This window comes from Moschus berezovskii, chromosome 9, assembly GCF_049115385.1.
Source record: "Moschus berezovskii isolate FMDL1 chromosome 9, NW_MosBer_1.0, whole genome shotgun sequence".
NCBI classification, from domain to species: Eukaryota; Metazoa; Chordata; class Mammalia; order Artiodactyla; family Moschidae; genus Moschus; species Moschus berezovskii.
Window position 1 is genome coordinate 49751617 of NC_142468.1, and position 25430 is coordinate 49777046.

The window sequence follows — 25430 nt, forward strand, 5'->3', positions numbered from 1 at the left end:
CATATATATGGAACTTAGAAAGATGCAAATGATAACCCTGTATACGAGACAGCAAAAGAGACACAGATGTATAGAACAGTCTTTGGGACTCTGTGGGAGAGGGTGAGGGTGGGATGATTTTGGAGAATGGCATTGAAACATGTATGTTGTCATATGTGAAACGAATCACTAGTTCAGGGTCAATGCATGTTATAGGATGCTGGGGGCTGGCGTGCGGGAATGACCCAGAGGGAGGATAAAGGGAGGAGGGAGGTGGGAGGGGGGTTCAGGAGGGGGAACTTATGTGAACCCGGGGCAAATTCATGTCAATGTATGGCAAAACCAACCAATATAATATTGTAAAATAATTTGCCTCCAATAAAAAATAAATTAATTACCAAAAAAAATAAATAAATAAAATAAAAGAGCCTCTGTGCATTGACTCAAAGTTGAACAATTTGGGTTCACTGGACTTAGGAGGACAGTTTTTTGCCTATGGCTGGGAATTCAAGACAAGTTTTCCCACAAGTCTGGTATCTCACTGTGACAACTGGAGCATCAAAGACTTGGCCAGTGTGACACTGTGATAAAGACTCTTATATTTGGTCTCTGTCCCAGTTTCTGTCACAGAGCTCCTGAAAGTTTTGTGATTTCCTGAGTGATGTGGTGAGAGAAGGGTCTTTTGTTAATCATAAGAAGCCCCTGGCAACCATGCTTGAGTTGATGTTAATGAAATGACTGGTGGCCAAAAGCCCCAGGATAGGAGCTGGTCACCAGAGGAACCATGTGACTAAAGGACTGGAACTTTCAGTTTCATCCTCCAGCCTCCATGGAGAGGAGAGAAGCTGGAGACTGAGTTAATCACCAGTGACCAGTGATTTAATCAATTGTATCTATAAAATGGAACCTTCATAAAATGACTATAGAGTGTTGAGATAATGTCCAGGCTGGTGAGTATACCCATGTATCGGCAGGGTGCACACCCCAAATTCATAGGATAGAAGCTCCTGTGTCCAAGACTCTTCCAGACCCCACCCCATGTACCTTTTCCTTTGGCTTTTCATCTGTATCCTTTACAATATCCTTGATAATAAGCCAATAATCACAAGCAGAGTGTTTCCCTGAGTTCTGAGCCATTACAGCAAACTTATCAAACCCAAGGAGAAGGTTGTGGGAACTCCTGATTCATATCCAAGCTGGACAGAAGTGTGGGTAACCCAGGGACCCACTATCTGCATCTGAATGTGGGGGGAGCCTCGTGGGACTGATCCCTTAACCTGTAAGCTAACTCTGGATTTTAGGGTCAGAATTGAATTAAACTGTGGGACACCAACTGGTGTTCACAGAAAGCTGGAGAACTGCTTGGTTTGGAAAACCTACACACACACTTTGTATCATAAGTGCTGTGAGTCGATTAACAGTTTTCTTTTAGCCAGGGCCCTTTCAGTATCTTCATCTGGGAGGCTGAACCTCTTTCCATGCGTCTTGGGGCTCTAAGAGGGCAAAAGTGGAAGCTCCACAGGCTTGTAGGACCTGGCCCAGTATCACTTCTGCTGCATTCTAGTTGTCACAACCGGTCACAAAACCAGCCCAGACTCAAGGGGAGGAGAAACAGATGCCCAGTCTCCATGCAAGGACAGTAAAGCTTTTGCGGCCATCTTTAATCTATTGCAGTCTACCCTCTAGCCATAAATCATTTGCATTTCTCCCTTATGCAAAACACATTTATCTCTTCCAGCACCTCTTGGAGTCTCACCCAGGATGGCAGCTGCTCAATGTTCAGAATATCATCACTTGGGTCAGGTCTGGATTTGATGAGGTTGTTTGGGTGTGGCTTTCCGCAATCTGGAGACCTGTGAGCTAAAAATTCAAGTTATCTACCTCCATCACCAACCCCTCCCCACCAACCCCGAATGCTGTGGTGAGAGAGGGATAAGATAACAACAGTAGATGTTCTCATTCTCAGAGGTAGGGCACTGAAGGCACGTAGCCGGCACAGGTCCTTAGCAATTCTAAGCTGACTGTACATATGTTACCAGTTTCCCTGGCTCCAGAAGAAGGGACTTGACTGGGGCCGTTTCTGCTCCCTCTTCCACCATACCCCATCAAATTATCATCACATTACCTTGTTCTCTTTTTTCCCTTACCATTTGAATTGATCTTGGTTGTGAATTTTCTAGTGGGTTCACTTTTTCCCTAACCCATTGTGGGCTGTTGGCTCTGCCGTCTGAGAACCTTTTTTCCTTTTCTATGAGAAATGGTTCATCTTTGAGGCTGATTTTTCAGTCTGCTTCTTGCTCACGGAAAGGTGGGTGCCCAGAGGTCTCTTTAAAAAAAAAGAAAAATTATTCGTTTATTTTTGCCTGCATCATGTCTTAGTTGCAGCACACAGGCTTCTCTCTAGTTATGGTGTGAGGACTCCAGAGGGCATGGGGTCTGCAGCTGAGGTGAACGGGTTTAGTCACCTTGTGGCATGTGGGATCTTAGTTCCCTGACCAGGAATTAAACCCATGTCCCCTGCACTGGAAGGTGAATTCTTAATGACTGGACCACCAGAGGTCTTACCAAGTCCCAGAGATCTGTCTCTTCATTTTGAATTGTTTTTGTTCCTTTAGCTCATGTGTACAATTCCTTTAAAACTCTTGTGGATGTTCTGTATATTAAATTATAATCTACTCCATTAGATCAGAGTCACACTCTGGTCCACACCACACCTCTGTTAGTGATGGGTTTTCTCCACTTGGGGCTCTGATGTCTTAAAGTAGGTCTCACAGCCACACCCTCAACTTGATCTTGACTAAGATCACATTTTGCTGGCAGTTTCCAAAGGCCATTTATTACTTTGAGAACCCTCGGGGTCAGGAGAGTCTGGGATAGAGAAAGAATTTATTTTCCAAACCAGCAAGCCTGAGGTCATATTTTCTCTAAATTCTGCCTGAAAACTGAACTGCTCATTCATTCCTCCTTCCCATATTTTATGACAGGCAGCTAGGTAGAAGAAGTAAGCGAGCCCCTTGGGCATTCTACTTGGAAGCTTCCTTTGTCCACACCCACAAGCTCATTAAGAACACTTTCTCTCTTAAATGTTAGCATAGTTCCCCTTCTTGACAACATAGATGGCCATCTTTCCAGCCTTCAGTTTCCTCACTGCCTCAGCCACCCTTCCAGCCTTCCTCCATGGCTCACTCTCAAAATCACCTGTTACATAGATTTCTGTTACCACAGCACCCCACTTCCAGGTATTACTTTCCGATTCAGCTTTCTATTGCCATGTAAATCACTACTCTCAAATATAAGAACTAAATACAATGATTTTTTCTCTTAACTTTGTGGGTTGCCTGCAGGAATGTGATCTCATTCCTTTAGGAGCTCACTGGGACTGCACTGTCCAAGGAGAACACAAATCCTCCAGAGTGTGTCTCCATGTGGCTTCTCATCACTTTCTGGTCTAGTTCAAGTCACTTTTCAGCAGTGGTGGCTAGCTTCCAGAGGGTTCCCAGGGGACAAGCCCCAGTGGGCAGGTGTTTATCCAATGTCCTTCTATCATGTTTGCTAATGTCCCATTGGCCAAGGCAAAGCACAGGATCAAGTCTGGAGTCTACATGTGAGTGGACTCCAAGGCCATGAACAATGGAAGAGGTGAAGGGTTGGGGGTCACTGTCTACCACACTCTTTATGTCTGACCAATTTCTCCCTTGCTTACTATTCTGGATTTACACTGTGTTCCTTGCTGTTCCCTGACACAGACATCTCTTCCTTCCCTGTTTTGTTTTTTTTTTAACCTCTGTCTGGATCATTCTATATCCAGTCTTTACACCGTTGTTCTTTTATATTCTTCAGGTATCAGGCAAAATGTCACACCTCCTCTTGCCCCCCACCCAACCATATTACTATCACATTACCTTGTTCCTTTCTTTCTTGACATTTGAAATAATCTTGTTTACGAATTTTCTAATTCTGGTCTGCTTTGTTCATAGCTGTATTCACAGAATTCCAAATAGGTCCAATACATACTAAATACTTAATAAACATTTTTCCCCCCTCTGGCAGCACCATGTGTCATGTGAGATATTAGTTTCCTGACCAGGGATCAAATCTGTGGTCCCAGCAGTGGGAGCACAGGGTCCTAGCCACTGGAATGTCAGGGAATTCCCAACAATGTTTCTGAATGTATGATGAATGAACAAATGTATGGACAAATGGATAAACTAACTAAATCAAGTGTAAAAAAATTTATAAGTAAATATGTTTATTTTCATAGAAACTGTGTCAAGGTTTTGAACAACTGCTGACTACTAAAATTCATGAGTGATCCAGAAAAGTTTTTTTGAGAACTGTACTTAACAATGGTTATAGAATGCTGAAATATTTAAAATAAATGATATACTTGAGATTTGCTTCAAGATAATCTGGAAATATGGGGGAATGGGCCAGAGGACAAATAAAATGAAACAGACTATGAATTGATACTTAGGGAGAAGGCAATGGCAACCCATTCCAGTACTATTGCCTGGAAAATCCCATGGACGGAGGAGCCTGGTGGGCTGCTGTCCATGGGGTCGCTAAGCGTCGGACACGACTGAACAACTTCACTTTCACTGTTCACTTTCATGCATCGGAGAAGGAAATGGCTGCCGTCTATGGGGTCGCACAAAGTCAGACACGACTGAAGCGACTTAGCAGCAGCAGCAGCAAGGGTATGTGAAGGTTCATTGTACTGTTCTCTTTACTTACTTTGAAATTTCCATAATAAAAAGCTTAAAATTACATGTAGATTATTGAGGGACTCAAGAGCATTGGAAAGACTGATAAATATTCACAACTATGAACTAATCTATTAATATTGTTACTTTTCCTACATCTTTTAGAAAGAGATATGATGGGAGGCATTCTAAAGATCATCTAGAAATGTCACTGGCTAGATAATATTTAGATGCTGCATTTAACCTGCAGTAGACCTTAGTTTAAGATATTCCTGGAACTTTGTATGCGGAACATATTTCTGTAAAGCCAGTCATTTCCCCATTGATTTCCATTCAGCTTTGAAGACATGCTCTCATACCTCCTGTTGATTTCCCTGCTAATTATAGCTCAAGACAGGAGTTGGGAAATGCTGACAGCACTTTGCCTGGCTTTGTTATCAGTCTGGGGAGCTGCTCATCTGATGGCATAATTCAATTAATGAGACTTTTAATTATTATATATCTTCCATGTGAGAAATACTTTGGGGGAATATAGAAGAAATACAGTTTTGTTCCTGGTATCAAGGAGCCTGAAGATTTAGAAGGTTTAGGAACAAGTCCAAACTTAAAGCAATGTATGACATTTTCCATCCAGAACTCGAAGAAGACTATTATGTGTTTGGGGGATGTCATATCCAGGGCATTCATTTATGGAATCAGGACCAGGAGGCTAAAATCATTCAGCACAAAGCCTACTCATTAGTGAGCAATGGAATCAATGATGTGGTTGTTGGGGCAGGCGGCCAGGAGGCTTTTGCCAAGGCAGAGCTATAGGGTATCCCAGTCCTAGAGACCCCCAGATTTATTACAACCAGGCAAGTCCATTCAGGAAGACCATTCTGCTGGGTATCTCTGCCTCTGGAACAGAGCTAAGGAAACAAGTGTGAATTTGTTTTAATGAAAGTCACTTTGCTGCAGGATTTGTCCTCACTCACAGTTTACACACTCTCTACATTTAATACTGTCTAATTACAAAGATGGTTAGAGAAAGGTCAAAACATACAAATAGAGTTGTGTGGAGGAAAGAGACCTGGGGTAAGAGAAGCATATCAGTTTAGGGTGCTTTTAGCTGCAAGTAAGTGTGGGTTAACTCAACCAGTCTCACCTCCCCAGGCAGCTTCATATTCTCAAAGGGGACCTGTGGAAAAAGCACTGGGTCAAGGGCAAGGGAGTCTGAGTTCTACTCTTGACTCATCACTTTTCTCCCACCTTTCCAAACCCTGTTTTCCCATCTGAACAAGGAGGGGATGGTCTAACTTCTCTGAGATATCGGGATCTGAAGGTCAGGAATATTGGGTATGCAGTTTCTGTGGGTGGCTAGTAGGTTATGGACAAGAGGGAGGAACTAGTTTCTCATTTTGCAGTTGTAGTCAAAGCTCCAAACTGATACTGTCTTTCTTGGAATAAGTTAAATTAAGGCAGCTGTCACAGTACGCAGTGAATGTGCTATCTGCTTCCTTCCCACAGGTGAAGCCCGCCTTCCATACACAGGACCACCTCACCTAGACAAGAGAGAAGTAACTCTGATTTGTAAACGCAGACACAAGCCTATGCCAAGACTTTCATTTAAAAAGGGCTTATTAAATTTAAAAAAATTTATATTTGCGTAGCATAATTTCACAAAGACTACAGTAGACTCCAATCATAAAAATAGAAATGAAATTATAAAAACGTTATATTCTTATTTAAATTCAGTAGATTTGAGGATGTTACCATTTACAGACTTACATGATAAAACAGTTTAACCAAAGATTCGTTTAATGCAAATATCTGGAGTCCTACCAGAAAGACCACAAGGCTGTTGTCAAATCAGTTAAATTTCTGTTATAAGCAGTAAGAGTGACTATCTGCTGTGGTTGGCTAAAAAATTAATATATTTCAAAAGCAAATACATCTCAGTCTACCCCTAAAGACCTCAAAGCAGACATTTTGGCTATAGACAGCTTGGATCTACTATCTGGTACTTCAACTAAAACAATATCCAATGTCTTTAAATTGGCAAGAAATACTAGATAATAAATTTTCCATTTATTTGCTATTATAAAGGATGATGTTTCTTTGTTGTTGTTGTTCAGTTGCTCAGTCATGTCTGACTGTTTGTGACCCCATGGACTGCAGCACACCAAGCTTCCCTGTCCTTCACCATCTCCCAGAGTTTGCTCAAACTCATATTCATTGAGTTGGTGATGCCATTCAACCATATCATCCTCTGTTGTCCCCTTCTCCTCCTGCCTTCAATGTTTCCAAGCATCAGGGTCTTTTCTAATGAGTCAGCTCTTCACATCAGGAGGCCAAAGTATTGGAGCTTCAACTTCAGTCCTTCCAATGAATATTCAGGGTTGATTTCCTTTAGGATTGACTGGTTTGATCTCCTTGTCTAAGGAATTCTCAAGAGTATTCTCCAATGCCACAGTTCAAAACCATCAATTCTTCAGTGCCCAGGTTTCTTTATGGTCCAACTCTCACATCCATACATGACTACTGGAAAAACATAGCTTTCACTAGACAGATGGTTTCTTAGCTTACTAATACTATGTGCCTTGTTGAGAAATTCAATCTGAAAATCACTAGTGTCCATTCAGTTAGGCAACAAGGATTGATCCCTTGGTATAGACAGGTCACTGGGCTCCATGCTTTGAGACATACAGTGAAAGGGTCATTCAGGGAGCATCCAATTTAGTGGGGGCTGTGGATACACATGGACTTCTCAGGTGGCTCAGTGGTAGAAAATCTGCCTGCCCATGCAAGAGATGCAGATATGGGCTTGATCCCTGGGTCAGGAAGATCACCTAGGGGAGGAAATGGCAACCCACTCCAGTATTCTTGATGGAAAATTCCATGGACAGAGGAGCCTGGGGGGCTATTGTCCATGGGGTTGCAAAGAGTCGGACATGAATGAGTACACACGCACAAGTGGAAACACACATTTGCCCACACAAGGTAGAATACTGTCAAAGAGGGTGAATCCAGTGCCAGAGTCTTTTTATTTTAAAGGCATGTGTGCAATGGTTTCCCCTATGATGGCAGTAGTGAAGGATTTTGAAGGAAAGTATGACTCAGTTAAAAAAAAATACAGAGGTCAGCCTGAGCAAGACTAAGGAGTAAATGAGTACGCTCAGCTCAGGTAACAGCACATGGTTCTGTTTGGCTACATGCATTTTGGAAGATTAAGTTCAAAAAGTTGTGGGAACAGCGTTGGGCATGTGTTCTCTGTTTTGCCTGCTTTGAGTCTCCTTCTTCTGGAGACAACACCCTAATTTTCCCTTGGGAATCTACGTCAGACCTCTTTAAAGCTCATGAGATTTGAAGGAGCTGATTGTGCAATGCCATGAATGCCATCTGAAAGAGCTTGGGCTTTGAGTTCTATATTTTAAAGTTCCTATTTAATACAAGAGAGAATCATGAAAAAAAATTTAAGTGGAAAAATGTTCAAACATATACAGAAGTTAAAAAAACCAAACAAAATGATGAATCTCTATAAACTTCATACCCAGACTGAACAATTATAGGCAAACTTTGTTTTATTGTACTTTGCTTTATAGCACTTTGAAGATAATGTATGTTTTTTTCCACCAATTGTAGGTTTGTGGCAAACCAGAGTTAAACAAGCCTATCAGTGCCATTTTCCCAAAAGCATTATTTCTAAATTAAGGTAGGTATAATATTTTTGGCACACTTAATAGACTACAAGCATAGTGTAAACATAACTTTTATATGTACTGGAAAACCAAAAAATTCACAATATTCTCTTTATTGCAATATTCACTAGATTGTGGTGGTCTGAAACTAAACCTACAATATTTCCAAGGTGTGCCTGTGTTAAGATTTTATTCTTCCTCTATCCTCCTCTCTGTCTTTTGCCAAAGTATTTAAAAGTAAATCCTGGATATCCTGCGTTTTTACTTCTACAGATTTTAGCATGCATCTCTAAAAAGTATGAGCATTTTCTTACAAACAAAATGCTATTATCACACCTGATGATTCTTGGGGTTGACTAATCCCCAATCCTTACTAAAATCTCCACTGCTATATTTAAAATAGATAACCAACAAAGACCTACTGTACAGTACAGGCAGGGAACTCTGCCCCATATTCTGAATAACCTAAAATGGGAAAAGAATTTGAAAAAGAACAGATACATGTATAATTGAATCACTTTGCTGTGTACCTGATACTAATGCAGTTAATCAATGTACTCCAATATAAAAAAGTTAAAAATAAAATAAAATCTGATTATCTAAAACATTTCTTTGTAAGCTGACCTGTTTAAATCATGTTCTAAACAAGGTCCACAGATAGAATGTGGCTTTAATAGCTTTTAATATTATTTAATCTACAGTAGCCCTCTTCACCCCACCTTTTTTCTTTATGCTGTTGTCTTGTTGAGGAAATCATGCAAGTCATTCCTGAGAATCCTCCTGATTCTGTATTGGTCTGGTTGCTTTCCTGGGGTGTCCTCTGCTGCTGCTACTGCTAAGTCGCTTCAGTCGTGACCGACTCTGTGCAACCCCATAGATGGCAGCCCACCAGGCTCCCCCGTCCCTGGGATGCTCCAGGCAAGAACACAGGAGTGGGTTGCCATTTCCTTCTCCAATGCATGAAAGTGAAAAGTGAAAGTAAAGTTGCCCAGTCGTGTCCGACTCTTAGCGACCCCATGGACTGCAGCCCACCAGGCTCCTCTGTCCATGGGATTTTCCAGGCAAGAGTACTGGAGTGGGGTGCCATTGCCTTCTCCTCCATCTCCTGTATTTATGAACAGAAATACCCCAATGTCTTACTTGCCCACACTTATTAATAGCAATGCAAAGACTGATTGGTGTGTTCAGATGGTTACAGGCTGATTCTTCCACTATAAAATCTCCTATTCATCTACTACATACTGGTTTCATCCACTGATGATCTATGCCTGAATCTCCTGTTTCATTAGGGGTTGCAAAGTGGTGAGTTTCATTTTATCACTCCTTCCACATTTACAATTTGAAATTTTTTATTAAGGTAAAAATTTCCTTGTGTCCCTGGGCAATTTGGTTATCACAAATACAGCTGACATAGGAAAGGCAAATTTCCTTATAACTGTCAATTTTCAACCTAGTATTTAAAAAATAACTTTAAAAAGTACAAAATAGATACAGAAAGCCACATAAAATAAATACTACCTTCATAAATTATTATAAGCAGTAATTTGTAACCATTACCTATGTGAGGAAATAAAACTTTGGCAGCTACCCAGAAGTCATCCACTTATATTTTCACTTATTCTCATTTTTATGATAATCATTTCCTTGCTTTTATTTTTATCACCCAAGTGTGTATCCCTAAACACTATAGATAACTTTCTTCTATTTTTTAAATTTACTCTGAACTTTAGTATGACTTAAAAAAATCTTTTAATCTATAGTCTCTTTTAATCCATTTTTTTTTTCCTTTAAAGTTATTTGTTAAAGAAACTCAACTGTTTCATCTGTAGAGTGTCCCAGACTCTGGATTTCAATGATTATATTCCCATGATGCAGTGTTTCATGATCTATGTATTTCCTGTATATTGGTAATTGGGTACAGAGACTTAGAGAAAAATAGATTAATTACTGAGAATTAGATTTGTTTAATTTTTGGAGGCAAGGCTACTTAATTGCAGATGCTGCTGTTGCTGCTGCTAAATTGCTTCAGTTGTATCCGACTCTGTGTGACCCCATAGATGGCAGCCCACCAGGCTCCCTCGTCCCTGGGATTCTCCAGGCAAGAACACTGGAGTGGGTTGCCATTTAATTCTCCAATGCATGAAAGTGAAAAGGGAAAGTGAAGCCGCTTAGTGGTGTCTGACTCTTAGCGACCCCAAGGACTGCAGCCTACCAGGCTCCTCCATCCATGGGACTTCCCAGGCAAGAGTACTGGAGTGGTTGCCATTGCCTTCCCCTGGATAGTGTTCGGTATTTGGGCACACCTTATTATTCAGTCACTCAGTGGTGTCCAACTCCTTGTGATCCCATGGACTCCAGCATGCCAGGCTTCCCTGTCCTTAACTATCTCCTAGAGTTTGCTTAAACTGATGTCCATTGAATCAGTGATGCCATCCAACCATCTCATCCTCTGCCACCCCCTTCTCCTCTTGATGTTAATTTCTCTCTTTGTGATACTAGTAGCTGTCAAAGCCCACTGTCGAGATTCATTCATTAGGGATTGCAAAATGATATTCCAATTTTATTGCTCTTTCATTTATTATCTAGAATATTTCTGTATAGAGTAGCTCCCTCTCATTATTAAATTATCCAGGCTCTCGAGAGTCCCTTGGACTGCAAGGATATCAAACCAGTCGATCCTAAAGGAAATCAATCCTGAATATTCATTGGAAGGACTGATGCTAAAGCTGAAGCTCCAATACTTTGGCTTCATGAAGCAGAGTCGACTCAATGGAAAAGACCCTGATGATGGGAAAGATTCAAGGCAGGAGGAGAAGGGGATGACAGAGGACGAGATGGTTGAATGGCATCACTGACTCAATGGACATGAGTTTGAGCAAGCTTCAGGAGATGGTGAAGGACAGGGAAGTCTGGCGTGCTGCAGTCCATGGGGTCACAGAGTCAGACATGACTGAGCGACTGAACAAAAGAGCTCACACAGGAAATAGAGGATAAAGATTCTCTCCCTCTGTCCAACTTTAAAAAGAGTAAGTTGCTTGCCTGTCACCCTCAAAAGGTGACCAATTAGTTTTTTAGGATCATTAAAACTCTCGGATTTAAACATTTTAAGTGTGTCAATTCACTGAAGTTACTATCCTTATTGAGCTGAAATTGTTCCATCTCTGGCAGTGGCAGCTTCTTTAATTTGGCTCTGTATCCTTTTGACATGACCTCAGCAGCATTTGATAATTTCCTTGCTCTCATATGGCAAGATATTCCATGAGTTCACACTGGTATTTCCAACACAAAGTCAGGACTGCATTGTTTGACTTAACATCTTCTATCTTACCTTGGTATAGCCTTTCTTCTGAGAATTCAAGTTCTTAGAGACCAAAGAATGATAGAATATCGCACAATTACAGTTTTCACGGTCATGTATTATACTCACAAGTCTCAGCAAAATCACCCATTCTACCCCCACCAGTATTACTGAAACAGCTTAAAAATTGTTTATATGCATTCTCTCCATTTTCTATTGACATTTTCAGAGTATACAGGCAGTACATAGTATATGCTTTCTTTTTAAACTCTCTTTTACAAATAAATAGGTATTTAATGCTCACCACCAGGCCTTAGGTTGACATGTCTAGTCTTTTGGACATTTGAAATTCATTCTCTAGTAGAATTTTTACAAAAAAGTGCAAGGAAACAATATTAAATGCCTGTGCCCCCACAATGTTTCTGAAAGAGGATGGGCTCAAATGTAGAAAGGGTAATTTGGCATAGTTTTAATTTGTATTTCTTAGAGTATGAATCAGTTTGAGAATTTTTTTTTTAGCGTAAGGACCATTTCTTCTGTGAGCTGTCTAGTCATATCTTTTGTCCATTTTTCTATGTGGTTGTTGGCTTTCCTTCTTCCCCCATTTTTAGTTATTTCCATATTGGGCTCATTACTCCTTTGTATGTGGTATGGGTTATAAATATCTCTTCCTACTTTGCCATTTATTGTTTGACTTTACTACAGGGATTTAGGAAATTCCTATGTGCATCTGGTTGTGTCCAACTCTTTGTGATCCCATGGACGGTAGCCCATCAGTCTCCTTTGTCCACAGGATTATCCCAGCCAGAATACTGGAGTGGTTTACCATTTCCTCCTCCAGGTGATTTTCTTGTTTCCTGCGGCTTCTGCACTGGCAGGTGAATTCTTTACCACTGTACTAGCTGGGAAACCCATATATATATTCAATCAGCCAACCAAGGTCCGTCTAGTCAAGGCAATGGTTTTTCCCGTGGTCATGTATGGTTGTGAGAGTTGGACTGTGAAGAAGGCTGATCGCCGAAGAATCGATGCTTTTGAACTGTGGTGTTGGAGAAGACTCTTGAGAGTCCCTTATACTGCAAGGAGATCCAACCAGTCCATTCTAAAGGAGATCAATCCTGGATGTTCATTGGAGGGACTGATGCTAAAGCTGAAACTGCAATACTTTGGCCACCTCATGCGACGAGTTGACTCACTGGAAAAGACTCTGATGCTGGGAAAGGTTGGGGGCGGGAGGAGAAGGGGACGACGGAGAATGAGATGGCTGGATGGCATCACCGAATCTGTGGACATGAGTTTGAGTGTACTCCGGGAGTTGGTGATGGACAGGGAGGCCTGGCGTGCTGTGATTCATGGGGTCGCGGAGAGTCGGACACGACTGAGCGACTGAACTGAACTGAACTGAGGGTCAACCCCTCAAACATTGCTTCTTTAAAGATTTTAGGGGGGTATAATCACTTACACTCTTAAGTATATATTCAAAGTATCTAGCTCTAGAAAAAGGAGATTGACACTTTTGTTGGGATCGTGTTCAGTTTATCAATTATCTTCATGATGTTGAGTTTCTCCATCTAAGAACATGGTTTTCTCTTTTCATTTCTGTAGTCTATCTTGCGTCTTTCAGTGAAAGTATTTTCAAAATTTTCTCTGTGTAAATTTTGCATGTTTCCCATTAGGTTCTTGACTGGATATTTTACCTTTTATGTTGCTAGCATAAAAAAGTTTTTCTCTTGCATTATATCTTCTAGCGGTTATTGTTTATATACATGAAGAATACTGATTTCTGAATATCAAGGGCTTAGTTAAGGATTTCAAAGGTGACACAGTACAGAAATTATTAGAAAAGTGACAGATAATTAAGTATTTCAAGTGAGAAATGAATCCATGTACCATGGCAGGATCAGAAGGGAAAGGAAAGAACAAGGAGATAGGAACCTCAAAGGTATAGAACTTGGAAACTAATTTGAAAGGGCACATGAACTTTCAAATGGGTGACTGCAATGATGGTAATGTTGTTAACATGCTAGGAGGAAAGGGTTGGGGAAAGAGAGTGAATTTCAATTTTGGGAGTTGAATTTTAAGACTGGAAGTCGGGGAGAGGTCAAATCTGAAAATTTAAGTTTGGAAGCTATCTGGAAAAGCTGTAGGAAGGTTTGAAATGACAAGAAAAGTCAATGATAGAATGTAGAAGGATTTCTATTCCTAACCAATAGACAGAGGAAGCTGATTCTTGAGAGAGATGGGCAGCTGGGGGTTCTAGGTAAGAAGTGAATAAGAATTTTAAAATCATAGAAACCAAAGAACAATGTTGCAGGATTTACTAATTATGAAATCACTAGTAATTTTTGAGAAAGCCATTTCAGAACTGTTGTGAGGGTACTGTAAAATTATGAAAGATTAAGAGATTATATTGACTAGGGGTGAATGTGTGTAGGACATTTAAACTCTGTTTTTCAAACTTGTGAAATCTAAGGTATTGTGATTTAAAGTAGGTATCAATTAAACATGCTCCAGTGACAATAACTTGGTTTAAATTAATGGTTATTTCTTATAACACATAACCTAATTCAAATTTCAGCGGTTTGGATATACATTCTTACTTTACTTTCTGACAGATGTGATGTGTGTGTGCTGAAGTAAAACATAGCATTTTAGTGCTAAAAAGGACAAGAACTTTCCCCACTCCCAGGTAAACATCTATTATTTTATGTAGGCATTTATAACAATCCTAATAGCTTATATTTAGTGTTTATAAGACACTGTCATATCTCAATGAACTTCACAAAAGATTCTGGGAAGTAACCAGGATGAGGCTCATTATTCTTCATCAAGCGCAAAGAGGGGAAAGAACGACAGAACCAGATCTCAATCTCAGCGTTCATGACTTCTAACCTATAGGTGTATGAGTCAAGGCTAAGTGTAGGAAATGTTTATTCTAGGTATTTTAAGCAGAAAACTATTTAATGCAGGGAATTTGATGCTTCTATGTAAATGAAAGAACAAGCTTTAGATTGTGTCTCCAGAAATGACTCTCAGAACAACATGTTAGAGTGGACCACTGGGGAAACAAGTTCATACCTGGAATCACTGGAGATCAGGAAGCCAGACCAGGAAGTTGCTGATACTGACACTGTTACCATCATTGCCACCACTTGACTGCATCTTGATGTTCACAGAACTTGTGACTTGGCACTGGAACATGATACCTAAGAATTCTAGATATCTAAGAATCTCAAGAAAGGACTCTAGAACACTGCTGTTAAAAGATTTTGTTACTACAAGCTTGTTTGCAAGAAAACCACCAAAAATGGGTAGGAGGATTGCTTGTTTCATTTTTATCCTCCAAATCTTGCAAGTCTGCCTCTAACAGAAGGAATGCAATTCATATCCAGAACCCAAGCTGTGAGGAAGCCTAGAAAATGTTTTGGGCTTTTCTAGATCTGCATAAGAGGAAGAGGTTGAAACAGACATTTAGCAAGCTGTTCCATAGTATTTGCCAGGGTAAAACTTTTGTCTTCATTCAAGATGTTGGCAAAAACAGCAAACAGGCCAGAACCACGTGGCACACCACTAGAAAACGCTCTCCAGATGGGCATTATCACTAGTAGTCATATAACTTGCTAGGGTTATGGTTATAATTGGCAGAGCTGAGACTTAAACCTAGGTCTAACACTAATAACCAGAAAGCTATACTGACTTTCAGTTCAACCCATTAATTTTCTTTAGTTGTTTAAGCAGCTTAGAATCCACCTATTCTTTTTTGTACAGTTATGAAACAATATTCAAATCTGTGCTAAACCAGGGTATTCTAAGAGTCTCTGCTGAATTACCATTTCCAGTGAAAAGGAGATGCAAGGGGAACCCAGTCTGTAGGGGAACCCAAGATGGTGTAGTGATCTCCACGCTAATCTAACATTCCCCACTGCTGCTCATTAAAATCCTCTAGTGGCTCCGTTGGTTAGAATTTGCATTTACATTGTGTGACAGAAAACTCAAAGACTGAAATCAGAAAGAAACTTCTCCCTCACATAAAACACACCCAGAGCCAACAGTCAGGATTAGTACAGCAGCTTCCTGAGTCATCAGGGACTCAGGCTCTATCTTGTTGCTCCATCATTCTCCGCATGTGGCTTTATTGCAGAGCTACTGGAGTTCTATCTACTGGAGTCATCCTATCTACACTCCAGCCAGCTGAGAGGAAGGAGGGCAGGAACACTTCAAAGAAACAGGTAAACCTTTTGATGTTATTTTTTTGGCTGAGTACTTGGTAAGTGGCTCCACTTAGCTATGAGGGAAGCTGGTAAATGTCTTTTGTGCAGATGGCTAGGAGAATGTGCTAGTGGCAAATAGCAGTCTCTGCTACAGTGACTGCATCCTGCAGTCCTGTTCATTGTGCATCTCTTCCTCATCATACTATAAAATTTCAAAATGGCAGACATTTTCTCTAATTCCTGGCAGACACTGACATATTTTAGGCAATTTATCATTTGTTCAACAAAACATTTTTTGTCTTGTTTTTATTTCCTGGTGACATTTAAAAAGTTATTTTAAAGTAGATATGATTAGGTACACCTGGTAAGACATGCCTGAAAGGCTATGTGCAAAATAAAATTTTCTATTTAAATCTTACTTCTCCCTTGATTTCCAAAACATGAGGGCATATATTTCCAAGGATAGTGAGAAGGGAAAGGAACTCGTTTCTTAGAGGAAAGTCACAAAATAAAGCAAAATCCCAAAACAAAAATGCAAAGGAAGTATAAGAAATATAAGAATAAGTTACATAGAAAGAAAATTTCCACAAAAATCAACCTTAATTTTAAGCCAGAAAGAACGTTTCAAAGAAGCCAGCAAATCAAACTACTACAGCAGGTAATTTGAAAAAGTATCTTTAGATTCAGTGTCATAGTTAAGAACTAGGCTTTGGAACCATAATTACAGCTTTTCCTATTATTAGCTATTACTCCTACCAGTTGATCTCTGAGCTAAAATTTTCTCACTTGAAAATCAATATTCTTTCAGAATTGTTACAGTGAGAAAACCAAAATATACATGCAGTATTTAGCACAGGGTTTAGTGCAAGAAAATATTCTATGCTAAGCTGCTAAGTCGCTTCGGTCGTGTCCAACTCTGTGTGATCCCATAGATGGCAGTCACCAGGCTCCCCCATCCCTGGGATTCTCCAGGCAAGAACACTGGAGTGGGTTGCCATTTTCTTCTCCAATGCATGAAACTGAAAAGTGAAAGTGAAGCTGCTCAGTTGTGTCCGACTCTTAGCGACCCCATGGACTGCAGCCTCCGGGCATGGGATTCTCCAGGCAAGAGTACTGGGAGTGGGTTGCCAGTGCCTTCTCCTAAAATATTCTACATATGGTAGTAATACCATTCTCATGATGTATTTCATTTACAAAATTATTTTCCTTTCTCTCCCCAATCAAGTACTCCTTAGACATAAAATCTAGAAAATTATAGTCTTTTTGTTTTTCCCTTTCTAAACTTATGAGCAGATTAGAGCTCCAGGGCTGGTCATATACATTTTTTTAAAATTTCAGATTATATACTATTGATAAATTATCCTATCCACAAAATCTGTAATTCTAATTGTTCAAAATTCATTTATAGCAATGTACGTCAAAATAAATCTCTACAGTCTTAACAAAAATCAAAAATTTGGTCTTCTATGACAGTAGCAGGTACTGAGGCAATTTGCATGTATGATATTCAGTAATACCTGATTTTCCTCTAGAGGCAAAAAGGCAAACCACAGGTTAACACTTTGCCCTAGTTAACAGGAAGGACCTTCTTTTGCCCAGTTCTTGGATCCTCAGAGTGTGAATTTTCCCCGTTTTCCTTCCAGATAGCATGTCACATATACTTCTATTTGGTACTTCTCACAGAACACACAGTTCTTCACAAGACTGTGAGCTTCTGTCAAGAATGGGCACTAGATCTTAAGTCCCTTGTATCTTCTCTAGGTTATGGGACTTATTTTAGGTGGATGATCACATGCTCCTGAAAATGGGCCCCTCCCATAGCTATAGAAAATGAATCAAGAATCTTAGCTAGTTAGTTTTAGGGTAGGTCTCTGACCTCGTTTTTTCTAATAAGACTAAGTTGGGGATAGAGTGGGAGGGAGTAATGGGAGAGCCTGGGAAATATTTTTTCTTTTTCTCTCTGATAAAAGGCTGAGAGCTGCCCTTACCACCTTGTTTGGGATGTATGAAGGTAAAATATTTGGAGCTGTGGTAGCCATCTTGTGACCATGAGGCAACAGACATAGAACAGCAACGTTGAAGCTGATGGAACACAGAAGAAAAACAAGTCACTGAATGAACCCTCAACACCTTCTATCACCAAAATTCTTATTAAGCTAATGTCTTTACGGCTTAATCCACTGTTAGGTTTTCTCTCACTTGTAGCCAAAAGCACCTCAATTACTACACAACACTTTTTCCTCCAGAATGCCTTACTGATTTATTATATCCACTGGTTCCTGTTTTGTTTGCCTATTCTTGATCATATAAAAATTATACCACACCCCTTTATTACTGAGAATCCTAAATACTTAACTAAACAGAGAGAACATTACGTTTATTTTACCTTGAGTGACTGCTGACTATCTTCCTTAGGATTTTTCATTTTCTTCAAGTACTTTAGAATTTTGGTTTGCAGGCTCCTCTTAGGAGTCTTCCTGCTCTTTTCCTCCTCCCTTCCCAATCTCCACGCTCTTCTTGCCTTTTATGATTGCTTCTATCACCTATCCACACTCAGGGCTCTGGTCCTGTGGTGAGAGTGGGGCTACTAAAGACCTACACAGATCTGTATCACAAAGGAGGCGGCTCTGGCTCAGGCAAGACCTGGCTACAAGGCAAGTTACAGTCCTAGGCACTGGTTGTTGCTGCGGTTGTTGCTGCATCTTAATTTCACTTTTGAAACCTTCAAACTTTTGAAACTTCAAGTCAGACCGTGGCTTCTTACTCTTTAAGATTTGAAATTTCTGGGTGGTCTTTCTTGCTTCCAGACCCAGAGCTCAAGTTCTGGCTTACAAGTTCAGTGCACTTATCACTTTGTATTTCTGGTTCACCAAAATGCCTATAATGCTTTTGGACATAGATGTGCTTTAAAATTTTCTCAATTTTCTATTATTTTTCAATTCAAAGATCCCCAAATACCCATATCTAGGTACACCACAGACTAACATTTTAAAGCAAACATTTTATGTCAATGAACAAAAGGAAAGATTTTTTGTTGTTGTTACAACACAAAACTCTGTCATGTAAGATCCATATAGCCTTCTGGATTAATGACAGAGACTAGATTAGCCGCACTGCTCCTCATTATGCTGACTGTTTCCCCCATTTCCTCAACTTTCAGGAGATCAAAGGAAGAAGTGCTTCAGGTCTGTTTACAAAATAACACGCGCTCTACATAAATAGATTTCATAAAACACTTTAAAATCCAGTCAGTTTAATATAAAATGTTTTTAATTGTTTTTGAAAACATTTAAAAAACAATTTTTGAGCACTTTCAATAAAAAAAGAGAACTGAAATGCTACTGCAATATTCAACTACTGTAGTTTCAGCAGGTACAACAGACAACAAAACACTGGGGAAATCTTGACTTTTTGCACTAAATGAAAACATGAAACAGGGCTTGTTTTTGTCATTTATGGTGTAGTAAAGCACATTATAGTACAAGACTCTTATATGAACCTCTGATGCACTGCACAAAAAAACACTTTCCTTCTTTTCAGTTCAAAAGTCAGTGCTTATTGCAATTATATGCAAAATTATTTACTTCATGAAGTCTTATCATGATAAACAGTATGCAAAATGTTTAAAACATCAAAAAAATGAAAATAATCTGAGAAAAGAACATATTCAACAATAACTAAGCAGAATTAGTAAACATAAAAAAGTAAATAACTTGTGAATAACTATGTTTGTCTGGTTAACACTGAACCAGTATCAATATAGTCAAGAAAAAAAAAAGTGGTTACAGGAATACCTAGTACTGTACAAGATAAGTCAATAACACTCATGCACATTTTGTGATCATGTATTAACATGGTGAAGCAAACTAAACTTAATTCTTCCTGCTGTAATATTCTCATGTAAGAGAATAAGAAATAGAAATATCTCATTGAGATTAATGCACATTGCTACATAAGACAATTTTATCTGTCACTTTGATGACATTTTGTCTTTTCATAATGAAACACATTTAAAAAGTTTAATCTGTGGACTGTATTGGTTGCATTTATCCTAAGAGATGTGCCTACCACAGGTTCAACAAATTTAGTGCAATATATGAACCCCAGAAAGTTTGCTGGACGAATTCAACCAAATTTAAAGTGTTTGCTGCAATACTGTACAGGGGGTTAAAAATCCTCCAGTCTTTATATTTTTATCAAAAAAGATTCCATTATTTTTTATATTAGTAGGAAGCTAATAATGTAAACAAGGGATTAGAATGGCCTCAAAATCTCCTTTTCAGAGTATCTCATATAGAAAGGCTCCCATCATTTGTTAAAAGAAATCACACAGTTTCCTTTGGGTATTGCATACTTTGGTGTGCAGTAGTGCTGTGTCTCAATGTACAGTGAAGAAATAACTAGCATCAAGAAAAAATATCTAACAGATCATTAAATCAAGATAACAGCAAACACACAAATGTCAGTAACTAGGACATATCAATATATAAACCTCTGAGCCAACCCTAGCACCATTTATTTATCAAAATGTTAATATCCTACCTTGCAAATTTATTGAACAATGAAACCTTATTAAATTAAACTCTTCATCACATTTGTTAAATATTCATTGATTGTAGTCTTCTGATTGGCTTCTTACTAATTAAGGTAAAGGAAAGCTTAGTTAGGTTCAAGGTAGCAGAGCAATGGTTTAAGGACAACTTTAAAAATTTAATGGCAAATTTTTAAGTCTATTTGAAATTAATCTTGAAACTCACTTAAATGGAGCTGTCAACTAGTGAGAAGACTTGTGTCAGCATGAAATTCATAAATAATTATTCACAAAACAAAATGGGAGCTATACGAGAGAAACATTCTAAAACAAATCCTGAGTGCTTCTTTTTGCAATTGTGGTTATCACAATAAATAAATTAAGTATGTTATAAAATGCTCCTCTTCTTCAAGTACTATTAAATATCCCCTTTGTTTTATCAGAGATAAAGATTTGTGACTTCGGACCTTGGGTGGTGAAATGTTGTCTTTTCAGTTTTTTGTGTTATCTCTCTCCTGCTTGCTTGTGTTTCAAAGGGATCCCGTGATCAAACTGCAGTTCTGTGTTCAGGAGGAGTGAAGGAGTCAGTCACTAAATTGAGGACTTAAGAATACTATAAATAAAAACCTTCAAAATAAATCTTAAATAGAATTTAATATGTGCATACAGACATACTGTGATGAAACTAAGAAAACCCTTTTTAGTTTCCTTCAAAAATTCCCTATCTCACTAACCAGATAATAAAACATAAGATAATCTTCTAACATGTTTGCATTTACTCTATTAAATTACAACATTTTGCATTACTTACTTGCTTTGTTTACATATGCATGTGTGTGTATGTGTGCACGCGCCTGCATGCGTGTGTATCTCTGCGGTAGCTCCATATTAAAACTAACATTTTAAAAGAAGACTAATGCAAGGTCACAAATAAAAATGGCTACTAGTTTTTCCTTTTAATAATTTTAGTGCAGCTTTTGCTTTCCTTATATTAATATTTAATTTTCCATTATTTCCTCCTATTTAAGCCCTTCGTTGCAGGTGCAAATGGTACTGAAGTCCCAGAAAGTCCTACAGAGATTTTATTTTTTCATTCTACAGTAGCTCTATGCTTCAAGCCTAAATACTTATAATAACCTGAATATTATCCCTGTTTCAAGGAAGACCTTCTTGTCTACAGTTCACCTTAGCTATGATTTCATACTTAAAAAGATAATGCCAACAACAACAAAATATCCTATACCTAAAATCAATGGTTTCCTCTAAAATCTGTGCAGATCAACTGATGAAATAAAATGAACTTATACAAAATAAAGATCTAAACTGCTCTTGTAAAAGCTGGTTATTCTTTTGTTTACTAGCAAACAATGTGATTAAATGGGGGAACATTACAAAATTTAAAACCTAATATTTGTTTTTCTACAGCCTACTCTTTTCAGAAACTTGGTAAGAACTGAGGCGAGTCTAACCATTTCCTACTGAAGAAGAAACCACTTCGGCAGCAAACTCTTTTTAAAATGTCACAATTAATAGTAAGTGTTTCTGCTGCGGGAGGCACTTCCATTAAGACAAATACAATACATATGTCTTTAGTTACAGTGTGCTACATATTATAAAACACAATTTAACCCAACATTTCAACAGTAGGATGGTCCTTGTTTTCTATCCATTCAAAACCTGATGAAGTCATAGAGCTCATGGAGTCACTGCAAATTTGTTGAAATAAGGGGTCATTCTTTAGTTCTTCCAGTGTAGGTTCATCATCTTGTCCCTGCTGACGACCTGGATCAAACAGTAGATTTGGGTCAAGAGTGTTCAAATCATTGATGCTGCCTGAGAGCTCAGAAGACAACCTGATGTCGCTAGAGAAGTCAGACACAGGATTAGTGAGGTCAGATGCTACCTGACCTACTAGCTGCTGGCTGGTCTGCAAGCTGTCTCCACTCAACAGGTCTTTAACAGTGCTGCTGAAATCTAACTGTTGCTCTCCAATTTCTGATTGTGCTTGATTATCCCCAGGAGAAAAACTGATCTGATCGGTGCTATTACTTTTGGTGAGGTAAGATGGTGCTTGGAATTCATAAATAGAAGTGCTGGAATCGATCATATTCTGCGGATTGGCACTCGGAAAGACAGTGGACGTTTCCAAAATCTGAGTGAGATTCATCCGGGCGGTGTAATTGGAGGGCAGATTGTTCATGCCCAAACCTCTCACAGCATCATCATTGTCAGAATCAAGTTTACTCAACAAAACATTGGTTATTTTCTTACTGTTTGTTTGCTTTTGAAGAGCGTTTGGGAATGCTGTTTGCATCATGACTGTCAATGGAACTGATTGACTTCTTTGAGCTATGTTGTTGGCACATGCATCTGTGTGTACATTTGTGAAAACATGAACTTCAGGGGTTACTGGACTTCCAAAGGGGGTCACATTGGATCGGGGGATATTAGATACTGGGTAGAGGGTGCTTCCACTAAGATTACGCTGGCGATGAACAGCAGGGCTCACACTCCGGCACCTGAAGTTGCTGCTGGCAGATGAATTAGTTCCTTTATTATCAAGAGGGGCAGGGACAGCAAAACCCTCCTGTTTACTGGTGTTATTTACAGTGGCACCTTGATGCTGCACAGGAGAGACAGGAGTCAAACGACCAAAATGACTGTCATGATGTCTGGATTGAGACTGGTAAGACTGCCCAGGCACAGCGAAAGCATGAGGTTTCCTAAAACGGTCTTCCACTAGTTCCTGATAGCTTGGGAGAATGCCATGGCCAGAAACAGATGAATTACCAACCCCACTATACCCATTATTCATCCATTCAAGCTTGGTTTTGTCAGGGTGTGTGGCCATGGGTCTTTGCATTGGTTTCACAGGACTACTTGAGACAATGCTGGCATCATGATACGCCATACTGGAGCTTATTGGGGTAAATGCAAAAGGATTCCTGCATTCCACGGGGCTGGGAGGGACACTACTGCTGCAGTTAGAGTGTGGTGTACCGATGGGTGTATGTCGGCTGCTTCCCAAAGCACTATCCACAGGTGTCGTCTGGGCCAGCCTAGAGCAAGGGCTCTCCCGTGACAGACTCTGCGACCCAGCAATCATTTCAGATGTGGGGGTTGGGGTGGGGGTTGGGGTGGGAGTGGGTGTGGGTGTGGGTGTGGGTGTGTGGATTGGAGTGCCATTGCTATGAATTGGATGATAGAAGTGGGTGCTGGAGGCGTGAGATGACATTGGAGCTCCTGGAGTCACAGACTGACTCTGCAGGGTCATTCCCAAACAGTTACTGTAAGAATGAGAGTTGTTCATTGACATCTGCTGCTCCATGAGCACTAGCTCTTCTACAATACTATCCTGTGTAAGCTCATCGTCAAAAGGAAAGTAGCTTTCATTTGTTTGGGAAACAGAAGGCTCAAACTCCTTCAGTTCGGACTGTAGAGGTAACTGATCTGAAGACTGTGCTTGTATTTGATTCAAAGAAGATTCTTGGATCTGGCCATGCAGCTGCTGGGAATATGTGTCCTGTGGCATTCCTTCTAATTCCCAAACAGACTTCTCTAAGTCATTGATATCAGAGTGCTCGGGAATTGTCATAACACTGATATCTTGCTGCTGTTCACAACCGGCAGATATAAACTCAGAATCCTTAGTGACCTGTTGCCATTCGTTTGGATTAAAGCTGCCATCTGATTTTGAATCATTGTCCAAGAGAAAGACACTGCCTTCCAGCTTTACTTTGATATCTGGAGATGATGATGGTGTGGTTTGCTGTTCTAAAGCTGAATCGCTGGTAACAAGAGCAGATGAATCCAAGGGCTGACTTGCCACTATGTGTGAGTTGACATGTGTTGAGACCTTGCTGGAAATCTGAGCACCTGCTGCTGAGCTCTCTATTTTCCCTGAATGTGGAACCTTTTGGTCCTTCTTAACACTGCCTGGTTTCTGACCTTCTGGGATAACTGCAGACAGCTGTTCCACAATTGGTTTCTTTATAGGAGGCACCTGGGACTCTTGCAGTGCAGAAGAGAGCCGCTTTCTTAGACTTTTAGTGCACAATTTAGGGTCTTTATTTATTGAGTCACCATTAGATGGTGAGCTGGTGCTGGTGAAAGTGAAGTTCTGAGTGGCAACTGAGAGAGTGACAGTGCTCTGATTATTGCCTGTTGAAGTGCCTGGCGGAATTTCATTACAGCGATTTTTACATTTGGTCCTCTGGTCACAGACCTTAGTTGCTTTTATTTCAACGACACCTTCATTGGAAGGTTTTTGTACTACTCCATCTGTATTACTTTTCTGTCCCGAGAGGGCACCAGGTGTTGTTTTGGGCATGTCGGTCCCGTCAGAGTTCTCTTGGCACTGTATCGGAGGCTCATCTGATGACGTCTCAGGCTCCATTTTTACTTCCACGGTAGAGGGTCCCCCAGTGCTGCTGGTCTTGGATCCGGGAGACTGAAGTGAAACAACAGAACCATTCTTGATCTGTGGGATGGTCCGCGCTTCTTCTGTTGTTCCTGTAGCACTGTTTGCTGAGGCAGAATGTTTCAGAGGGGCACTGCTGCTGCTGGGTGTGAGGGATATCGCTGTCATTTTCACCACATTTAGAGAACTCATGTGTGAGGTGGGCACAACGGCGGTTTTGATGGGACTACTGGTGAAGAGGACAGTAGTCGGAGAGCGGATGGTGAGTGCACTGGTGCTGGCTGGCTTGGGTAAGATCTGAGGGTACCGGTGCCGGGCAGAACGATCCCCGCCGGGACTGGCCGGGACATTCTGAGGTGTCTTTGGTGTCTGTTTCACAGACTGCATGTGCTGAGTGACCACCTGTACATTGAGGGGAAGAACTTTGCCATCAGAAGAACTCATTGGACTTGGTGAAGTTACCAATTGCCTGGTCCGTTGGACCTGTTAAAAGGAGGAAAACAAAAATACCAGATTTATCAAGTCCAGAGTATAAAAAGCAATTCATATAATTCATTAGTATCAAGGCATTTTATACATGTAACGCTAAAAAGAAAACAAGAAAAAAAAAA

The 25430-nt window shown here is 40.0% G+C and overlaps 1 protein-coding gene across 12 annotated transcripts in view; it reads right to left on the reverse strand.

Moving 5' to 3' along the window:
- Window positions 1-257: 257 nt before the first annotated feature.
- Window positions 258-25430, reverse strand: part of RFX7 (regulatory factor X7) — a 178173-nt gene continuing 153000 nt past the window's right edge. For 10 of the 12 annotated variants that reach the window (XM_055436273.2, XM_088839637.1, XM_055436272.2 and 7 more), the window contains one exon: window positions 19530-25302. In XM_055436273.2, the coding sequence (XP_055292248.1) occupies window positions 22024-25302 (3279 nt within the window). In that variant the 3' untranslated portion in view covers window positions 19530-22023. Of the gene's footprint in view, window positions 2306-17856; window positions 17951-19529; window positions 25303-25430 lie in introns of those variants that run through there. The other 2 variants (XR_016038207.1, XR_016038208.1) reach the window with 2 other exon arrangements.